The sequence below is a fragment of the Nematolebias whitei genome, chromosome 10 (genome assembly GCF_014905685.2).
Source record: "Nematolebias whitei isolate Nwh7 chromosome 10, NemWhi1, whole genome shotgun sequence".
In the NCBI taxonomy this organism is placed as follows: domain Eukaryota; kingdom Metazoa; phylum Chordata; class Actinopteri; order Cyprinodontiformes; family Rivulidae; genus Nematolebias; species Nematolebias whitei.
This window is the reverse complement of record NC_056507.1, coordinates 22,403,311-22,420,323: the sequence shown is the minus strand read 5'-3', so window position 1 is coordinate 22,420,323 and position 17,013 is coordinate 22,403,311. Positions and strand designations below refer to the sequence as shown.

The 17,013-nt window shown below is 42.2% G+C and overlaps 2 protein-coding genes across 2 annotated transcripts in view; both read left to right on the top strand.

The window, feature by feature from the left end:
- Positions 1–13,376, top strand: part of polr3b (polymerase (RNA) III (DNA directed) polypeptide B) — a 35,153-nt gene extending 21,777 nt beyond the window's left edge. Inside the window, exons 17-28 of the mRNA XM_037682814.1 lie at positions 321–395; positions 719–817; positions 909–1,036; positions 1,917–2,126; positions 2,230–2,388; positions 6,081–6,198; positions 6,287–6,429; positions 8,650–8,753; positions 9,905–10,071; positions 11,138–11,251; positions 11,360–11,533; positions 13,177–13,376. Of these exons, the coding sequence (XP_037538742.1) occupies positions 321–395; positions 719–817; positions 909–1,036; positions 1,917–2,126; positions 2,230–2,388; positions 6,081–6,198; positions 6,287–6,429; positions 8,650–8,753; positions 9,905–10,071; positions 11,138–11,251; positions 11,360–11,533; positions 13,177–13,306 (1,621 nt within the window). The 3' untranslated portion in view covers positions 13,307–13,376. The remainder of the gene's footprint in view (positions 1–320; positions 396–718; positions 818–908; positions 1,037–1,916; positions 2,127–2,229; positions 2,389–6,080; positions 6,199–6,286; positions 6,430–8,649; positions 8,754–9,904; positions 10,072–11,137; positions 11,252–11,359; positions 11,534–13,176) is intronic.
- Positions 13,377–15,305: 1,929 nt separating this feature from the next.
- The window catches only part of rfx4 (regulatory factor X, 4), a 21,208-nt gene continuing 19,500 nt past the window's right edge, over positions 15,306–17,013 (top strand). Inside the window, exons 1-3 of the mRNA XM_037683197.1 lie at positions 15,306–15,369; positions 15,421–15,545; positions 16,385–16,556. Of these exons, the coding sequence (XP_037539125.1) occupies positions 15,306–15,369; positions 15,421–15,545; positions 16,385–16,556 (361 nt within the window). The remainder of the gene's footprint in view (positions 15,370–15,420; positions 15,546–16,384; positions 16,557–17,013) is intronic.

The following is a 17,013-nucleotide window of genomic DNA, read 5'->3' as shown; positions in this document are numbered from 1 at the left end:
TATATGTATATATATATGTATATATGTCGAAGCAGATGACCACTTGTCCTGAGCCTGGTTCTGCTAAAGGTTTCTAACTCATGAGGGAGTTTTTCCTTTCCACTGTCACCTTCATGTGATGAAGTTAAACTCAAAGCAGTCTGCTCCTCAGATAAATAATGTTAAATTATTATTTTTATATATGAATGTTTCTGTTCAGTGCCCTGAGACGACTTCTGTTGTGACTTGGCGCTATAGAAATAAATTGAATTGAAAATAAATAAACTGAATTGAATTAAAGCTTAAAGACAGTTAAATGTTATATTTTGTTTCTCCTTCAGGCCGTACATCATCGTGAAGAGGGGCCATCCGATGGTGAATAACAAACATATCGAGGATCTGTCGCAGGGCTACAGGTGAGGCTGAGAACTGCTTAATATTCATCAACTTGTGTTAACAAAGTTAATCAGCATATACAGCATCATAGATGAAGTGGCTGGTACAACATGTCTCTTTACATATTTACTAAACCAATACATCTTTTATTTCTGATATTATAACTGATCCTTCACCTCTAGAAAACACCAGCTCTTGTTTAAACATTTCCAGCTGCTTCTGACGCGCCTTCAAGTTGTGTCAAACAGATCCTCTCTTCGAACTTGAGGAGATTCTGGTGTTTCTTTTACTGTTCCTGTGACCTGACGCCCCTGACCACTTCTGACTCTTCTCTCATCTCCAGAACGTTTGAGGACTTTCTGCACGAAAGTCTGGTGGAGTACCTGGACGTGAACGAGGAGAACGACTGTCAGATTGCTCTTTATGAACACATGATCAGCAAGTGCGTGAAACGCTGCACAGCTTTTATTTTAAAGAGCTACCCTCCCGGGTTTTGTCAATCTCAGCGTGCTCTTTTGAATTTCCTTCTGTAGAGACACGACCCACTTGGAGATCGAGCCCTTCACTCTGCTCGGAGTGTGTGCAGGCCTCATTCCCTACCCCCACCACAACCAGTCGCCCAGGAACACATACCAGTGCGCTATGGGCAAGCAGGCCATGGGTAAGCCTCATCTGAGCAGGTAGTTTCACATCACGGCACAAACGCACACTTGCAGTATTTTCTTCTTACAACAAACTCGTTGAAAGTTAAAAGTTTTATTTGCAGGAGTTAAAATAGACATTAGAATAACAAACAGTGTGGATACAAGTCGCCTGCTGGTTCTGCGCCCCCCCACAAACTCTGCTCCTGCACCATTTCTTGTCAGAATACATTTGGATATGTGATCAAGTGTTTGGCTGATGTGTGTGTGTGTATGCGCATGGACATCAAACATGGGGCGCTTGCGTAGGTCCTCCATTGTGCTGTGTGTGCGGAGGCCCTTTCCCTGCCAGTCACCCAGAGTGTCATTAGCAATTCATTGTGTCTGCGCTGGCTGTGCTCTCGGAGGGGGTCAGTGTGCTCAGCTGCAAAAAGCCCAAAGAGTGTGCACCCAGAGCTCCCTGGTAACCAAAACTTCCCCAAACTGCCCGGCTAAGATCTGCAGTCACCCACCCCTCCTTTCTCTGCTGCTTCACCTCCATCCGTTTATCCTGCCCTCCCCCCATCTTTACAGAAACACTGACTGGAACTATATTTGGCCTAATATCCTCTGTGTTGTCTGTTTTTGTATGGACAGCCCTTTACATGTGCAAATCTGGTTGTGTGGCGTGAGCCTATTATCACCGACTTTGTGCTTGTAGCCCGATTGTGAAGTACTAGCATTTGACAAATGTCGGGGCTTCCAGGGAGGTCAGGCTTTATGCCATAACTCTCCTTGTTCCTCCTTTGAGCTCCTCTGAAACGAGGTTAACCAGCCAAACAGGAGGACTTTATATAACCCTCCAGAATTAATAAGATTTCAAACAGTATTCATACGTGACTCTTCATCTCGTCTTCCCAGGAACCATCGGCTACAACCAGAGGAACCGCATCGACACGCTCATGTACCTGCTGGTGTATCCTCAGAGGCCCATGGTCAAAACAAAAACCATCGAGCTGATTGATTTTGAGAAGCTGCCGGCGGGTCAGAACGCCACGGTGGCTGTGATGAGCTACAGCGGCTACGACATCGAGGACGCCCTGGTCCTCAACAAGGCCTCGCTGGACAGAGGTGAGCGTGAAACCTCCCACATCTTTGTTTCACGTTTCTGTAGATTTAGAATCGCAGACTGAACTCTGACGGCTGATAGAGAGCTGAATTTGTTTCTGCTCAGGATTTGGTCGGTGCCTCGTCTATAAAAATGCCAAGTGCACCCTGCGCCGTTACACCAACCAGACCTTCGATAAAGTGATGGGGCCGATGCTGGACGCCACCACACGTAAACCCATATGGAAACACAACATCCTGGATGCTGACGGCATCTGCTCCCCTGGTGAGTACCAGGAGATTTAGAGGAGGTCCAGCTTGATCTGAGTCTGCTCTGTTGTGTCTGATTTTATTAATAAAAATACAGAAAACTGATTTTCTAATTGATGTTTCTCTCATTCAGCAGTGGCGTTCAGTTTTTAATAGTCTCTGTTTAGATCATTTGAAAAAAGGTTATGAACCATTATTGTCTTACCTGTCCTAGATGGCTCTTTGAACAGCCTTAATTTAGAGGAAAAAGTTAAATTCAAACTGGATCAATTAAAGGGAAAGACCAAAAACTTAGATGTACTTTATAAACCTTTACTCTGCTGTGCATTTTGCATTTCATATTTACGTAATTCAATGGTTATTTAGTCACAAAAAGCTTCAGCAGCTAGCTATAGCACTTCTAGTGCAGCCTGGAGCACTTCCTGCATAAATTTTACATTTCTTTCAGAATAATTGTGTCATGCAAAATTAAAAGTGATGTAAAGTTAATTTAAAAGTGTTTGTTTAAAGTCCACTCAGACTAGCAGTTATCTCTTCAGTCTGATTAAAATTAAACTTTGTTTTTCCAAACTGAAGTCAATCTGAGAGCTATCTGCAACAGGTAAGATATTAATTGTTCACAACGCTTCCACAGACCCTTTCTTCAAATGGTCTGAACTATAATTTTAACACACTTTGAAAATAATTTATAATTGCTTTTGAAACATAATGGTGATGTTGATTGATTAAAAAGATGCACATTCCTACTCTTTATTACCGAAACCACGGATTTACTTTAATCAAATTTATAAAACATTTACAAAGAAGGCATTTTTTAAATGTAGCGTTATATAAGCCTGTTTCTCACTGAGCTACAAATGTTTACAAGTAGTTGGAGACACACAATTGTGAGAAAATGTACACGTTTTTACGTATAATCCCACTGAACTGGGACTGACGACATGTCCGTGTACATACTGTGAATGAGTTGATGTTTAAGAGACAGTCCTGCAAATGGCGAATTTATTTGTTGCAATATATTTGCCAAGTATGAGATTCAGTGGTAGCAAATAACAAAAACTGTGAGGTAAAGATAAAGACCAGCACACTTTTGAGAAATATACAGTAGTCCCTCGCTACTTTGCGGTTTGTTTATCGCGGATTTGCTCTAACGTGGTTTTGTAGATGAACAGATGCTCAGATATATTCATCAATTAACACGGATTCCTCATTTTTCTGGACTGAATAAAACGTGCATTGAATTTAATGAAATGCAAACGTGAGACGTCATTTATCTTTGACCCATCAAAATGAATGCGGTCATTTATTTACAGAATCAAAGTTTAACATCAAACATTTACATTAATTTGGCCAATTATGAAAATAACAACATAATCAATCAATCAGGAAAAACCATACGGCCATGATTTTCCGTTGCTTCACCACAGACATTTATGAAAACTGTACAATTATGTCAATTGTCCACACGGCGGTGGATGAGCACTTTACACAGACATTTCTAAATATCTAGAAGGATTTCTACTTTAGAGAAGAATTTAAAGATGGGAAGGAAGTTAAAGGGAGTAAAAGATGGTGTTTGAGGGAGAGTGTTGAACAGAACGGCACTCTCCGGGCTTTCTTCAGCTTCTTCCTTACAGTACACTTAGGTGGTGAAATCGACTCTTTTACCTGGAGATGTCTCAGGCAAGATTCCGTTTAACGCACCCTTTCAGCGTCTCCGTAGGATGCTGTGAATCGTCCGAAGTAATGGCGAGGCTCTGTCCGACACAAGCTCACCTCAGTGGAAAATGTTATAATCCCATGAAACTCGGAAGAGCTCTGTGGTCATGTCAGGGTCTTCCCGGCTCCCACAGCAACTGCCAGCACTAGGACATATCAGAACTGTCCGCACCGCCGAACTTCTCCAAAACCACAGAACTCCACAGAACTGGGCTTCTCCGCGCAGAACTGAACTCAACTCTGCTCAACTCTCACAGCACTCGTTAGACCAGGAAGTACCGACATTTTAAAGAGCTCTTTTCCCGGTTCATTTGGGAGTCTTCCCATTGGTCAGAACCGACCAGACGGGGTGTGTTTTGTGACGTAAGAGGTTAGAAGACAGCAAGAATTGTTATGGAACAGATCAGAAATGTTCTCAGAGACATAGAGAGTTTTGTTTTGGCGAGTTTTAGAAACAGGTGCCAACTCCTTCTGTTTACGTCTGAGAGGATGTAAACAAGACAGTTGTTCCAACCCCTGTCTGCTTCGACTCCTGACCCTGAAAAACGCACACTTGCTCATTCAAAGACAGAAATCAGAAAATGCATAATTACTCTGTAACAGCTTTAACATGAATTCTAACTTTGCATGAGAATTAAAAATCATTACACTGTTTCAGTTAATAAAATCGATTAGTTCACTGCAACATCTAAAATGGTTTGAACTAAGACACTTTGATTATCAACATTTGTAAAATAGTAATGATAATAGAAAAGAGAGTGTTCTTCCACTTGAATTTTCAAGAAAGAAAGTCTCAGGATGGGTGAACCTGTATTTCTGGATTCAAATCAATGAAATGACAGTTCCTGTCCCACAAGGTTCTTAAGGTCAAGGGTTTTGACCTTAGGCTTAGTCTTGACATCAGGTTAAGTTCACTACAGTTTGTCAAAATGAGATTTGACACGACACACAATTGGCTGATTGATGGACGAACCATACGATCGGCATGGAATTTTTATTTAAAATAAATTATTTAGCACCTGCTGCTCCTTTGTACAGCCCAGAGCTGCAGGATAAACTTCCTTCTGCAGCTGATCAGCTGATCTGGTGCAGAGTGGAGCAGTGGGCGTGGCCAAGAGCACTTGCAGGTGGCTGAGAGCAGCGGAGGCACAGAGAGGGAAATTGTGACATTCTGTGCTCTTTTAAAGAGTTTAGAGCAGGGGTGTCAAATTCACCTACAAAATGGGGGCAACATTAAAACCGTTTTCAAACTAAGGGCCAGTTTCAGAATCTACATTAACTCAAGTTAGATACCCAACATTTTTTCTTGGTTGCAGTTTCTTCAACAAGAGTTTGATTGGTCTCATTTGACATTCTCTGTTTTATATCATAATCAAAGATTACTGAAAAAAACAAGGGATAAAGGTATTTTACATTTAAAATAACATCTTGGGGGGCAGATAAGATGTCAACGAGGGCCACATTTGGCCCCCGGGCCTTGAGTTTGACACGTGGTTTTGAGTTTAGAAGGGTCTTCATGGTACGGATCCCCCGCGATAAACGAGGGACTACTGTAAATAAGTTTCTCTAGCTAAAATATTATAAATGTTCAAATGCAAAGCTGTTTTAGAATGTAGTCCAGCTGTTTATTTATTAATTATGACCTAAATCACATTAAGTAAAGCTAAACCAAAGCTTTTCTGGCTTTGGTCCCAAAAACACTGAATGTACTGTATCGATAAAATGATCAAATGTTTTAACAAGGTGACTTTGCAGCTATAAATTGTTTTGAGTTCAAGTTCTTGAATTTCCACAAGACAGTGGTTCAGAAGATAAGTTAAAGGGGGTAGAGTCTACACCTGTCACTCATCTTTAAGCCAAACTTGATCCAAATAAATTAAAAAGTATTTTTCACTTGAGTTTGAACGCAGCCAGTGTAAATGAGCGCTCTGTGACCTGTAGTTTGTCCAGGAGGATCGTTCTAACTCTGATGTGTCTCATGATGTTCAGGTGAAAGAGTGGAGAACAAGCAGGTGTTGGTGAACAAATCCATGCCAACTGTCACCCAGACGCCACTGGAGGGCAGTGCCCAGCCAGGCCAGCCTCAGTACAGAGACGTGCCCATCAGGTGAGAGCAGTCCATGTCCCAGATCCACCGTACGTACAAGTCCTGCTGCAGCAGATGTAACATGAACACGGGCGGACTTTGTTTCCAGCTATAAGGGCTCCACAGACTCGTACATCGAGAAGGTCATGATCTCGTCCAACGCAGAAGAGGCCTTCCTCATCAAGATCCTCCTGAGGCAAACCAGGAGACCAGAGATCGGAGATAAATTCAGCAGTCGACACGGACAGAAAGGTGCTTTCATCACAGCTACAACGTTCTCTGTGAGACTAAACCTGCGTACGGACCTCAGACGTACTCAAGATCTAAAGGATCTGCTGAGAGATTGTAAATGACTGGATCAAAGAAAGTAAACCGCAGGTCGTTCTTCTGCGCAGGAGCATTTGTTGAGTCAAGTCCCGGTGGCTGTAGCCCCCATCCTCATTTTTCAAGAGCTCTTTTCAATTAATTGGCTCTTTGTCCTGTACCAGACTATGCAAATTTATTACACCCCAGCAGTGTTCTGCAGGGGGGGAAGTGTTTACAACCTCCATTGTCTTGCAGCGCCTCCCCATAGAGGTCTGGTATGATGTTTTAATCCAAAAGCTAACTGGCGCCGTGCATAATTTACTCTCTTCATTAACGCGGTGAGCGCTGGGCGGTCAGCTCAGGGTGGGACAATGTCTTCTGTCCCGGATCGAGGGGTCGCAGAGAGGTTAGCCAGAGGAGATCCGGATGGAAGCGCCCAGATGTGCAACAGGTTTTTGCTCTGAGGTCTTGGCGGTGACGTTCAGCTTCTAAAACAGCCAGGGTCCTGTAAAGTTTAAGAAACCTATTTTGTACTTGACAAACATTTAATTGGATTCTTTTGGGAATCCTAAATCAACACGAATACTAATTAAATTTGAAGTGAATTTGGGTGCAGTGATGGATCTCCCAGCTTCTCTTCATGCATTCTGGTCAGCAGAGCAGAATAAGTTAATTATTTACCGGTCTCACACACACACACACACAGCTGTGGAGGTGGGGGGAGGACGTGCAGGGTTGTCAGTATTACGGCCCCATTGTGCGAGGCGTCAGTGTGAAGCTGTATGAGCTGTGATGGAGGGCTCGGGACCCTCGCTGTTGTCCGTCTGATTTCACGCCTCTTTTATCATTCACTTTCACACAAAACAAACAACACCAGAAGATGTGTGGATTTGGAACCAGTGTCTCTTTATAGTTTATCCATCCTTGTTTTATTCTACACAACTTTTTACCTTGATGTCGAGCCTCTTTCTTTTGATTTTCTTCTCTTTCTTTTTTTAAAAGTCTTGTTTCTTTTCACTTTCTTCCTGCTGTTGAATGCTGTTCCACTAAACTGCTGCACTTGTTCTCAGTCAACATCCTGTTGCAACATCCTGTAAGGCATCAGCAGTCTGTGAGGCGCTGGCCGCTCGGCTCATAGTGAATTTTTCCCACGTGCATCGATTCAGCTTCTCCTCTCCAGTTGATCCCCTCCACTTCCTCCCAGTCGAACTGAAAGTCATGGGTGTGTAATCCAGGTCCAGCTAAGCATCTTTCTCCACTTCCTGCTTCTCTGCTTCTCTTTGCTCTTTTTTTCATTTGCAAATGGGACTACAATCTGTTTACCCTGACCAGTGAAGAGTGCTTCGGACCCTCTGCAAACATTTGCACTCACACTTAAACTCCGTGCTACCAGGGAGCTCGTCCCCCACATCGTGCGAGTCAAAAGAGGACCCTGTCGGTCCATGAGTGCAGAAATGTCCTGCGATCACAGACAACGGCTCCACTGGAGCGTTCCTGACACAAACGTTGAAGAAAATATCTATATTTAGTTTAGGTGCAAAACTTGCTGCAGGTTTTTGTTTTATGCACTTTAATATTATTAATTTCAAACCTTTTTGTTCTGTCACCTGAGCAGGCGCAAAACAACAAAATGCACTAATATATATATATATATATATATATATATATATATATATATATATATATATATATATATATAGAGAGAGAGAGAGAGAGAGAGAGAGAGAGAGAGAGAGAGAGAGAGAGAGAGAGAGAGAGAAAAAACACGGTGTATAAGGTGCAACAAACCCTAAAATGAAGGAGCATTTCAGAAAAATTCATAATGATAAATAATTTCAAACATTTACCAAACAGGTAAACAGAAAAAAGTTACTGAAGTAAAAGAAAGGCGTCAAATTAGCGTCATGTCTATCAAACTCCTTAAATTACAGTTTAAGAAAACATAAAAGTAGCTTTGAGTTCAATGTTTTATGAAATGCAACAAAAATGAAACTCTTCTAAAAGATGAATACAAAAATGTCAGTACTATAGAACAGTTATTTTGTCTGAACTTTAAGAGGTCAGTTTGAAAAGACAAAAACGAAACTGGGAAATTGTTTCTTTTCCTTCTCAGATTACGTTTTGCTTTTCTCTGCTCCGACTCGATCAGTTTCGTGTGTTTTTCAGGTGTTTGCGGCCTCATCGTCCCACAGGAGGACATGCCGTTCTGCGACACAGGAATCTGTCCAGATATCATCATGAATCCTCACGGATATCCCTCCAGAATGACGGTACGACTCCCAACAGTCCTCTGTGCCACTGGGTGACAGATTTTTACGTCTTCAGTGTGTTAGATGAGTTGTCTAACAATTCCTTTGTAGAAAGAGGTGCTACCCTCATTCGTCCCACAATGGGCCCTTGAGCAAGGCCCTTAACCCCCACCCTCTGCTCCCCTGGCGCTCTAGATAGCAGCTCTCTGCTCCACACAGAGGGCTGTGGTAGCTCGGTGGTCTGTGGTTGTGTCAGGAAGGGCATCCAGCGTATAAATAATTGCAAAGTCTTCGTGCATCTTAGTTCGCTGTGGCGACCCCTGAAGGAGGGAGCAGCTGAAAGAAGAAGAGAAAACAACAGATTGAAAATAAAAATAAATAAATAAATAACAGTAATTATCAGTTATTCATTGAAGAAGTTCAACTTTTCCTTGTTTTAGTGAAAACGTGGCCGTTCTTCAGCTGATCCCAGACCTGTAGCTGACGCTTCCTCGTGTTTGACCTACATCACCTCGGTCTTTGTGTTGACTGTGTCTGTTTAAGTTCGTGTCGACTCTTCTGAGACAAAACGCTCATTATCTCCGCTCCTCTTCTCTCTGGGTTATCGTTGGCTCCCAGAGCACACAAACCATTGACGCCGTTAAGCAGCAGTCTTGCTCTTTACAAACAGATATTTGTTGCTGCGGAGACGGCTGCCGGCGGAGGCGCCGCCTGTTGCAGCGTGTGGAAGTTTTACCAAACGTGAGCGGCTCATGTGAGCGGCGGGATGCTGCAGAACGACGTGACACTTGGCCTCTTTTCTGCTCGCGCTGTAAAAACCGGACGGATCTGAACTGTTGACGTTGTTTGGTGTGTTTTCTCGCCCCGGTTGCCACGGAGAAGCCTCAGAAATGTTTGGCTCGGGAGGATGTTTCTGTGGCCTGAGAGTGATATGAGAGTAGGTGTTTCCTTTATGTGGCGGGGTCAGGGGTCCTCGGGGTGCAGCCTCAGTGGGATTGTTGAAATCAGTCATCCTCGGAGCGACGTCCCCACTCTGAGGGGGCAGGGGGTTACATGTGTAATCTAATTTCACCCACAATAATCAGAGCTTTGTGTCAGCAGATGATGTAAATCCTAAAAAAAGATTCGTGTTGAGATTATTTTTCTTTCCAAAATGTTCTGGATGTGATCAGGTGGGAAAGTTGATAGAACTGTTAGCCGGGAAGGCGGGGGTCCTGGACGGACGGTTTCACTACGGGACAGCTTTCGGAGGCAGCAAAGTGAAGGATGTGTGTGAGGATCTGATCCGTTATGGATACAACTACCAGGGCAAGGACTACGTCACCTCAGGGATCACTGGGTAATTATCTGTCACAGCTTGTAATAAAAATATGTTTCCAGTTCACAACACACTCAAGAACTAAAAAGACTTCCCCAGATTTATTCTTGTTGAAAATTTTTTAAATGATTTAAGTTTTAATGCCATTCCAGGCAGCTCTGTTAGTAAAATATCTCGTGAATTACTGGATGAATATTAATTAAACTCTCAAAGTAATCACTGAATGTACATGTAAGCCCAATTAACTTTTCAAGTCAACTTGATTCAAGATGGCCGCCACAGCTAACTGACATTAGCCAACACAAAAATGTCTACCTTAGTGAATTTTACAGATACTGAGCTAAAACTTCATGTGGTAGTAGAGGAGAGTCATTCACAGCTCGTACTTTGAGGGTGATTTCTTGTAACCATGTATAAGATACAGTAGTCCCTCACTACTTCGCGGTTCGTTAATCGCGGACTCTATCGCAATTTTTCAAAATAAGATTGGACTTTACACACAATTGGCTGATTGATGGATGAGCCATGATAATTTTTTATTTAAAATACATTGTTTTAAATTATTTAGCAACTGCTGCACGTCTGTGCTGCCCAGAGCTGCAGAAAAAGCTTCCTCCTGCAGCTTATCAGCTGATCTCCGTGCAGAGCTAAGAAGTGGGCGTGGCAAAGAGCAGTGGAGGCAGAGCGCTGAAATCATGACAATCTGCGCTCTTTTAGAGCGTTTAGAGCTTAGAAACATTATTTAGAATATTGCAAGAGTGTGAGAAGGCTTTAAAACTCCTTTATATAAATATTGAAAACAAAAAAAGTATTTTCTAATCTACCTCGCCATAAAAAGATCAAACCTTTGATTTTCCATTTAACACTTCCTTATGACCCATCTTTGCAGTTGGAGTCGACTCTCAAAGCATCTTTAACCAGTAAGGTCTTCAGTGGCTCCGGTTTATTAAACCAACAATAAAATTCCCGTCTTATTATTTAAAATATTGCAAAATTCGATGGCTTCGTTACTCTGTTGTTGGTTTGTTATCTCTGGATGTTTTGTTTTTTCCTAAAATGTACCAAATATTTATGGCGTTTTCCTCAGAGAACCTCTGGAGGCCTACATCTACTTTGGACCGGTCTATTACCAGAAACTGAAGCACATGGTTCTTGACAAGATGCACGCCAGAGCCCGAGGCCCCAGAGCCGTTCTCACCAGGTGAAACCAACAGGCTCTGTTCGCCGCTGACGAGTTTCCAAAGTCCGAGCAGAAAGTCTGAGGAATCATAACGGCTACGCTTGAATTTCTCTCCTCTACCATCGACAGGCAGCCCACCGAGGGTCGCTCAAGAGACGGAGGTCTACGTCTGGGGGAGATGGAGCGCGACTGCCTGATTGGTTACGGAGCGAGCATGTTGCTGCTGGAACGCCTCATGATCTCCAGCGACGCCTTCGAGGTGGACGTGTGTGGAGAGTGTGGCCTGTTGGGATACTCTGGGTGGTACGTTTTTTTACATCTCCACCACAGCTCGCGGTCACTTAGGATGACTTAATACAGGAACTGAAAGCAAAATCTAATGTCATTTGGCACCAAACAGGAAGTGCACAGTGGCTGATCGCCACAAAATGGCTGCTCTGGTTTAGACTAAAAGAGCAGATCTGGGTCGCAGAGAAGGTCCACTGCCAGCAGACTTGATCCACTTCCACTTTGGATCTTGACTGCAATGACAGGCCCCTCTTTAAGCTGCCATTGAGCATTCACACATTAACCAGTGAAGTCCTGCGACCATGGATGTTTTCACACTGCATTACAGAGACGCCCAATCAAAGACCATCAACAGGTTCAGGTTGGAATGATAAAATGTGACCTGAAGCTCCTAAAATCTTAATTTATACTCAATACATTATCAAAACAAGAATGGATGAACATTAGTGAGATATTTTTGCCAGTTATCCAAATAAATACAATGTTGTTGTATAAATTCCAAATGAGTCTCTTACTGAGTTTTACACCTCTAAATGGTTTTAACTCTGATGACATCACACACTGGTTTCTGTGGTCCTGACTGTTCCTTACTCACATGAATTGTTTCAACCCTGTGACTGTCTTGGACCTTCCAGTCTGCTGAACCTCGTTATAAAAAGAGATGTTTAAGAAGCCCTTCTGCTCAGGGTGGTATCTCACAGGACTGCAACTGTTGGAGATAACTGGTGACAAACTGGTGACTCAGAATTGTGAGAAAATTGTCTTGAATCTCAAAGAACTCTGTTTGGGATCAAGTCAACGGTGAGTCGTGCCACATTTGGACTACTTTTCTCTGCACGACAGATTTGGACCAGTTTTCAGTCATTATGAATGGTTGGTGCTTCAGGTGTCTTCTGACAGAACAGCTCCTGTCAGGTGTCAAGCTACTGGAAACACCTGTGACAAAACTGAAACTGGTTTGAGACACTCGTGATTACTCTGGGATTATTTTGAGGGAGAATTAGTCGCACTATTTGTTTTGAACGTGGACAAAATTCGAGCTCTGCGATTTACGTGAGGAAATTAGGACACCTCACGAACGTTTGAGACTTTTTGAAGACTCTTTAAAATGCTGTTCACCAACTAGTCGCTCTTAAGTGAGATACTATTTTACGGAACCCAGTCAGGTCTTCTCTTCTGGACCTGTATAAAGCTGTGGGATACAGTGGAGAAAAAAATATCTATGTTGATGGGAATAAATCTCCTGCCTTCATGGGGGCTCAGTGGTTAAGTGTCTTGTCATCCTGGGGTTGCCAGTTCGAGCCCAGGTGGCATCAGGAAGGGCATCTGGAGGGAGTTCCAAATCTTTCATGCAGTCCCACCCCCTGCAGAAAAGAGCAGCCAAGAGAAACTTACCTTTTACTACAAGAAGCCTCCAGAAGGACCCGTTTCAGAGGCTCGTCTTTCTAAAGTGGTGAAAGGGCAGGACATGGATAAAAAACAAACACTAAAGCAGGAAACCCGCCATGAGAACGAGAGAAATAAAAGAAAAACACAAACAACTTCAGCGACGGTCATTTTGGCTTTGGTGACTCGTGTTTCCCACGTTTCTGATTCTCTCCGTGCATTGAGTCGTCTGCCACGTTACTAACGTCCTGGTTTGTGTTTGTGTTCCTCAGGTGTCACTACTGTAAGTCTTCCTGCCACGTTTCCTCCCTGAGGATCCCGTACGCCTGCAAGCTGCTGTTCCAGGAGCTGCAGTCCATGAACATCATCCCGCGGCTCAAACTGTCGCGCTACAACGAGTGAGAGGGCTCGGCCTGCGCGAGCGCAGAGTCAGAAACTGTAATAAGTCTGGAGCTGCTTCATCTGTTCACAACGTTTGAGGTTTGGGTTGAGTGGAGAGAAACAGGCTGAAGGGTTTTTTTGGTTTTCACAAACTAACTGTGACAATTAGAGGATGATTCCTCTGATTTATGTTTCTCAATTTATGTTTGTTAGGTTTTTGTGTACAGAATAAATACAAAACACTTATTTCAGATGTGTGTCTCGTAATTTATTTACAAATATGCATCAAACTGCACTCGGGGCAGGTTCTATTGGGCAGAGTCCCTACCCATAATGCTTTGCTGCACATTAACCTGCTTCTCTCCACTGCTAAAAACTTTATAAAACTTTATAAATAAGGATAATTTAATCGAGTTCAAATGAAAAATCATGATTTCACTTTTTTTTCCTCACAAACCTCCTTTACAATTTAGTTAAAATTTTTAATTAATTTTTCATTTGAACTTTAGGCGTGGACATCACATTTTCTTTTCTTATTATCATAATGTTTTCTTTGTTAAGTTAAAATGTTTAAAACAAGTTTTTTCAATAAACTGCTTGGTACTACAGCCGATCGGCGAGAACAAGTCTTTAAAATAAACGTAGCATGTTTGAGTTTTTGTAAAGATCTGAAATTCAGCGTTTGAGGAGGGCAGTGTGCGCAAAAGTTATTAAAAGTTAAAACGTTAAAGAGAAAACTTTAACTTTAGGAGAATATTGTTGATAATTTTGACGATTTTCACCTGAAAATATTTCAAGTGTGAAAGATTGTTGTTGCCTCAGCAGTTTAACAGGACGTGATGGCATAAAACAGAATAAATATTTAAAAAAAATTTTTAAAAAATCTTTTTTTTGTTTGTTTGTTTTTAATTTGATCAAAAATGCAACAAAAATATTAATATCATATATAGCAAGTGTGCTGTTTGGGGCTGGTCAGAAAACCTGAAAACAACTAAAACGGTTATTAAGGCCAATTAAAAAAAATAAAAAGCTGTTTTACTAAAATGTTTTAGCCTCTTAAAGCCAATTATGTCCGACATTTTCATTATAGTTTGATCTTGTAATTAGTTTCCTAATTAACATATAAACCTATAAAACGCACAAAAACAAAGCGATCATGGCAGAAAAATAAACATTTAACATTCAAGTCATGCAAACTTGAACTATACAACTTGACCTCCGACACAGATATTATTATTTATAGAAGTTATTATTAAATTATATAATATATTAGTTATTATTTATCACTTTGATCATATCTGTCAAAATCCTTTCAATATTATTTTTTCTGAAGTAAAACAAGAGTAGTATGACTTTTAAAAAAGAAAATGATCTAAATGACTTTAAAACACAAAAACTAGTTTAGTGAATTAGCAACAATAAAATGTGAAATGTTTATATTTTCTGTCACATTTTCTAAAAATTTTTTTTTTTTTCTGTGGAGCATTTTTCACTCTAGTGACTTATTTTTTTGAGGTGTCATTATGTTCTGTTTTGTAGGTTTTTTTTCTGATATGTCACTTTTCTTATAAAAATCATCCCTTCACTTTTATTTGGTTCATCTGAGCTTTTAAAATTCACACTTCTCCTTTTTGTTTTTTTGTCTTAATGATTCAAGTTACTTTATTTAGTCTTATTTATTTAAAAACTAATAGTTTTGTAAAGGGTTTTCACAAAATGGGGTGATGGACAGTTTTTTAAAAAAAATTAATTTTATTTAAAAGTCAAGTGCCGTGCAAACATCTGGACGTTTGGTGCTCTGGAAACGCAGCAGCCTTGTTAAGAAGGAAAAAGCTGCTTTAAGTTGAATTGTTTCCTCTTTAAACTGCAGCCTTGATGCTGACACACACACACGACTGGGGCCTTTTCATGCAACAAAAGCATGCATTTGTGCTGACAGAGTGTGTGATAATGGGAAGGACAGAGGAGGCTGCACCTGTTCTGTTTTATGAGGTTCTAATGGGATAACAGCAGGAAAACGATGAAGATGATGGATGTTCAGACTCCACCTTCTTCTCCTCTGACTGACAGTGATCAGATCCCAGGTGATCGGATCGAGGTGTAACTGTGTGTTGTTAGCCGTTTGTCTCGTCCAGATCTGATCCTGCTCTGTGGACCTGTGCGCCTGCACCTCGTCCTCCCGGTGCGTCAGGTGTCTGCAGAGTATCAGCAGCAGTGTTCGTGCCTGCGCGCTGAAAGAGAAAGTCCTTTGCCTACCGTGGTGCTGTGAGTAATTCAGCCATAATCCGCCTTTCTCCTCTCCCCTCGTCTTTCTCCTTCTCCTCTCCCCCTCTCCTGCCGTTCCATTCATATTCTAATCACAGCTTTCCCTTCTCCAGCTCTCAGGCACTCCATCAGAGCCCTCCCAGCTTCGGGCTTTGCACTTTTACTTCCCCCCCCCACCTCCTTTTTTGTGACCGTTCCCTCTTCTCAGAGGCACACCAAAAATTAAGGCACTGAACCTAAAAAGAAGCTCTGATTTAAAAAATAAACACTTGTGGCGTTTTAACATAATACAAATAAAATCCTGTGGCAAATCTAAGAAAGGTTCAACAGGTGGAGAGAGGCAACAGGTGGCTGCAGGATGTGATGATGCAGGTTAGGAGCGTGGTTTACTTCCAGGCTGGAGGTGTATAAAAATGTCTGAAATGCCATAACAGAAAGCGAGGAGGCCAAAGTGTTAGGGCTGCGTAGATCTAAGCCTCTTTTTTTTTTTTTTTTTTTTTTTGGGTTTGGTGGGAGCTTTTCTTATTCAAAACAGCCCAACAAAAGACTTCCAGTGAGCCTTGCCACATCCCCATCTGACTCGGGGCCATTCATCAGCCTTCCAAGCCTATCAATGACATGTCCCCATCAGGGCTCCTATAAAATCAGCCCCTTTCCCATGAAACATCAGCAAACATTTTGACGGGTCTGGCTTTCCCCCCGCTGGATTTCTGGAGTCCCTCTTCTCCGCCCGACCCCCCCATCCTCTTTACACCCCTCCCTTAACGCCCACCTCCCCCCTTCTTCTTGCTTCTTGTGCTCCGCCAACACCACCCCTCTCTGGGCGAACCTCAGATCCTCAACATCTCCCGTGACGGGCAGCGGTCACGGAAACAGTGCGAGACGAGGGGAGAGCCGCGGAGGAGGGGGCAGCGCACACCGAGCCATTTTCTTGGAAGAGCCAGCGTCGTTGATGGGAAGAGGATGCACTGCGGGCTGCTGGAGGAGCCTGACATGGATTCCACAGGTCAGTCACAAACTATCGAGAAACTCGTCTTCTGCTGCAAACTTTCCTCTGGACTTTTCTGGATCTGATTCTCTCCACCCACTCTTTTTTAAAATTTTATTTCTGTTTTACAAAGGTTTTTATTCGTCGCACATATTTCTGCTTAGTGCTTTAATTGGACGCACTTGTTCAGCAGTTTCAAGATTTTTCTAACAAAGTGGCTTTTCGGTGAAACGTTTGACCAAAAGGACGTCTGAAATAAAAACTAGAAGTTCTCATGGGGGTGCAGTGCACCTGTTCCCCCTCGGCTTATTTACTGAGCTTAAACTTGGAAAAGTGAACCATTACCTTGTTTTCACTGAGAATCTATTCGTTAATAATGAGTCAAAGGATTGAAAGATGTAATTTTTTTAAGCTTGGTAATAATTTGTGTTAGCTTTTTAAAGATGTTTAAAACCTAAACTGGACGGTTTTTGTA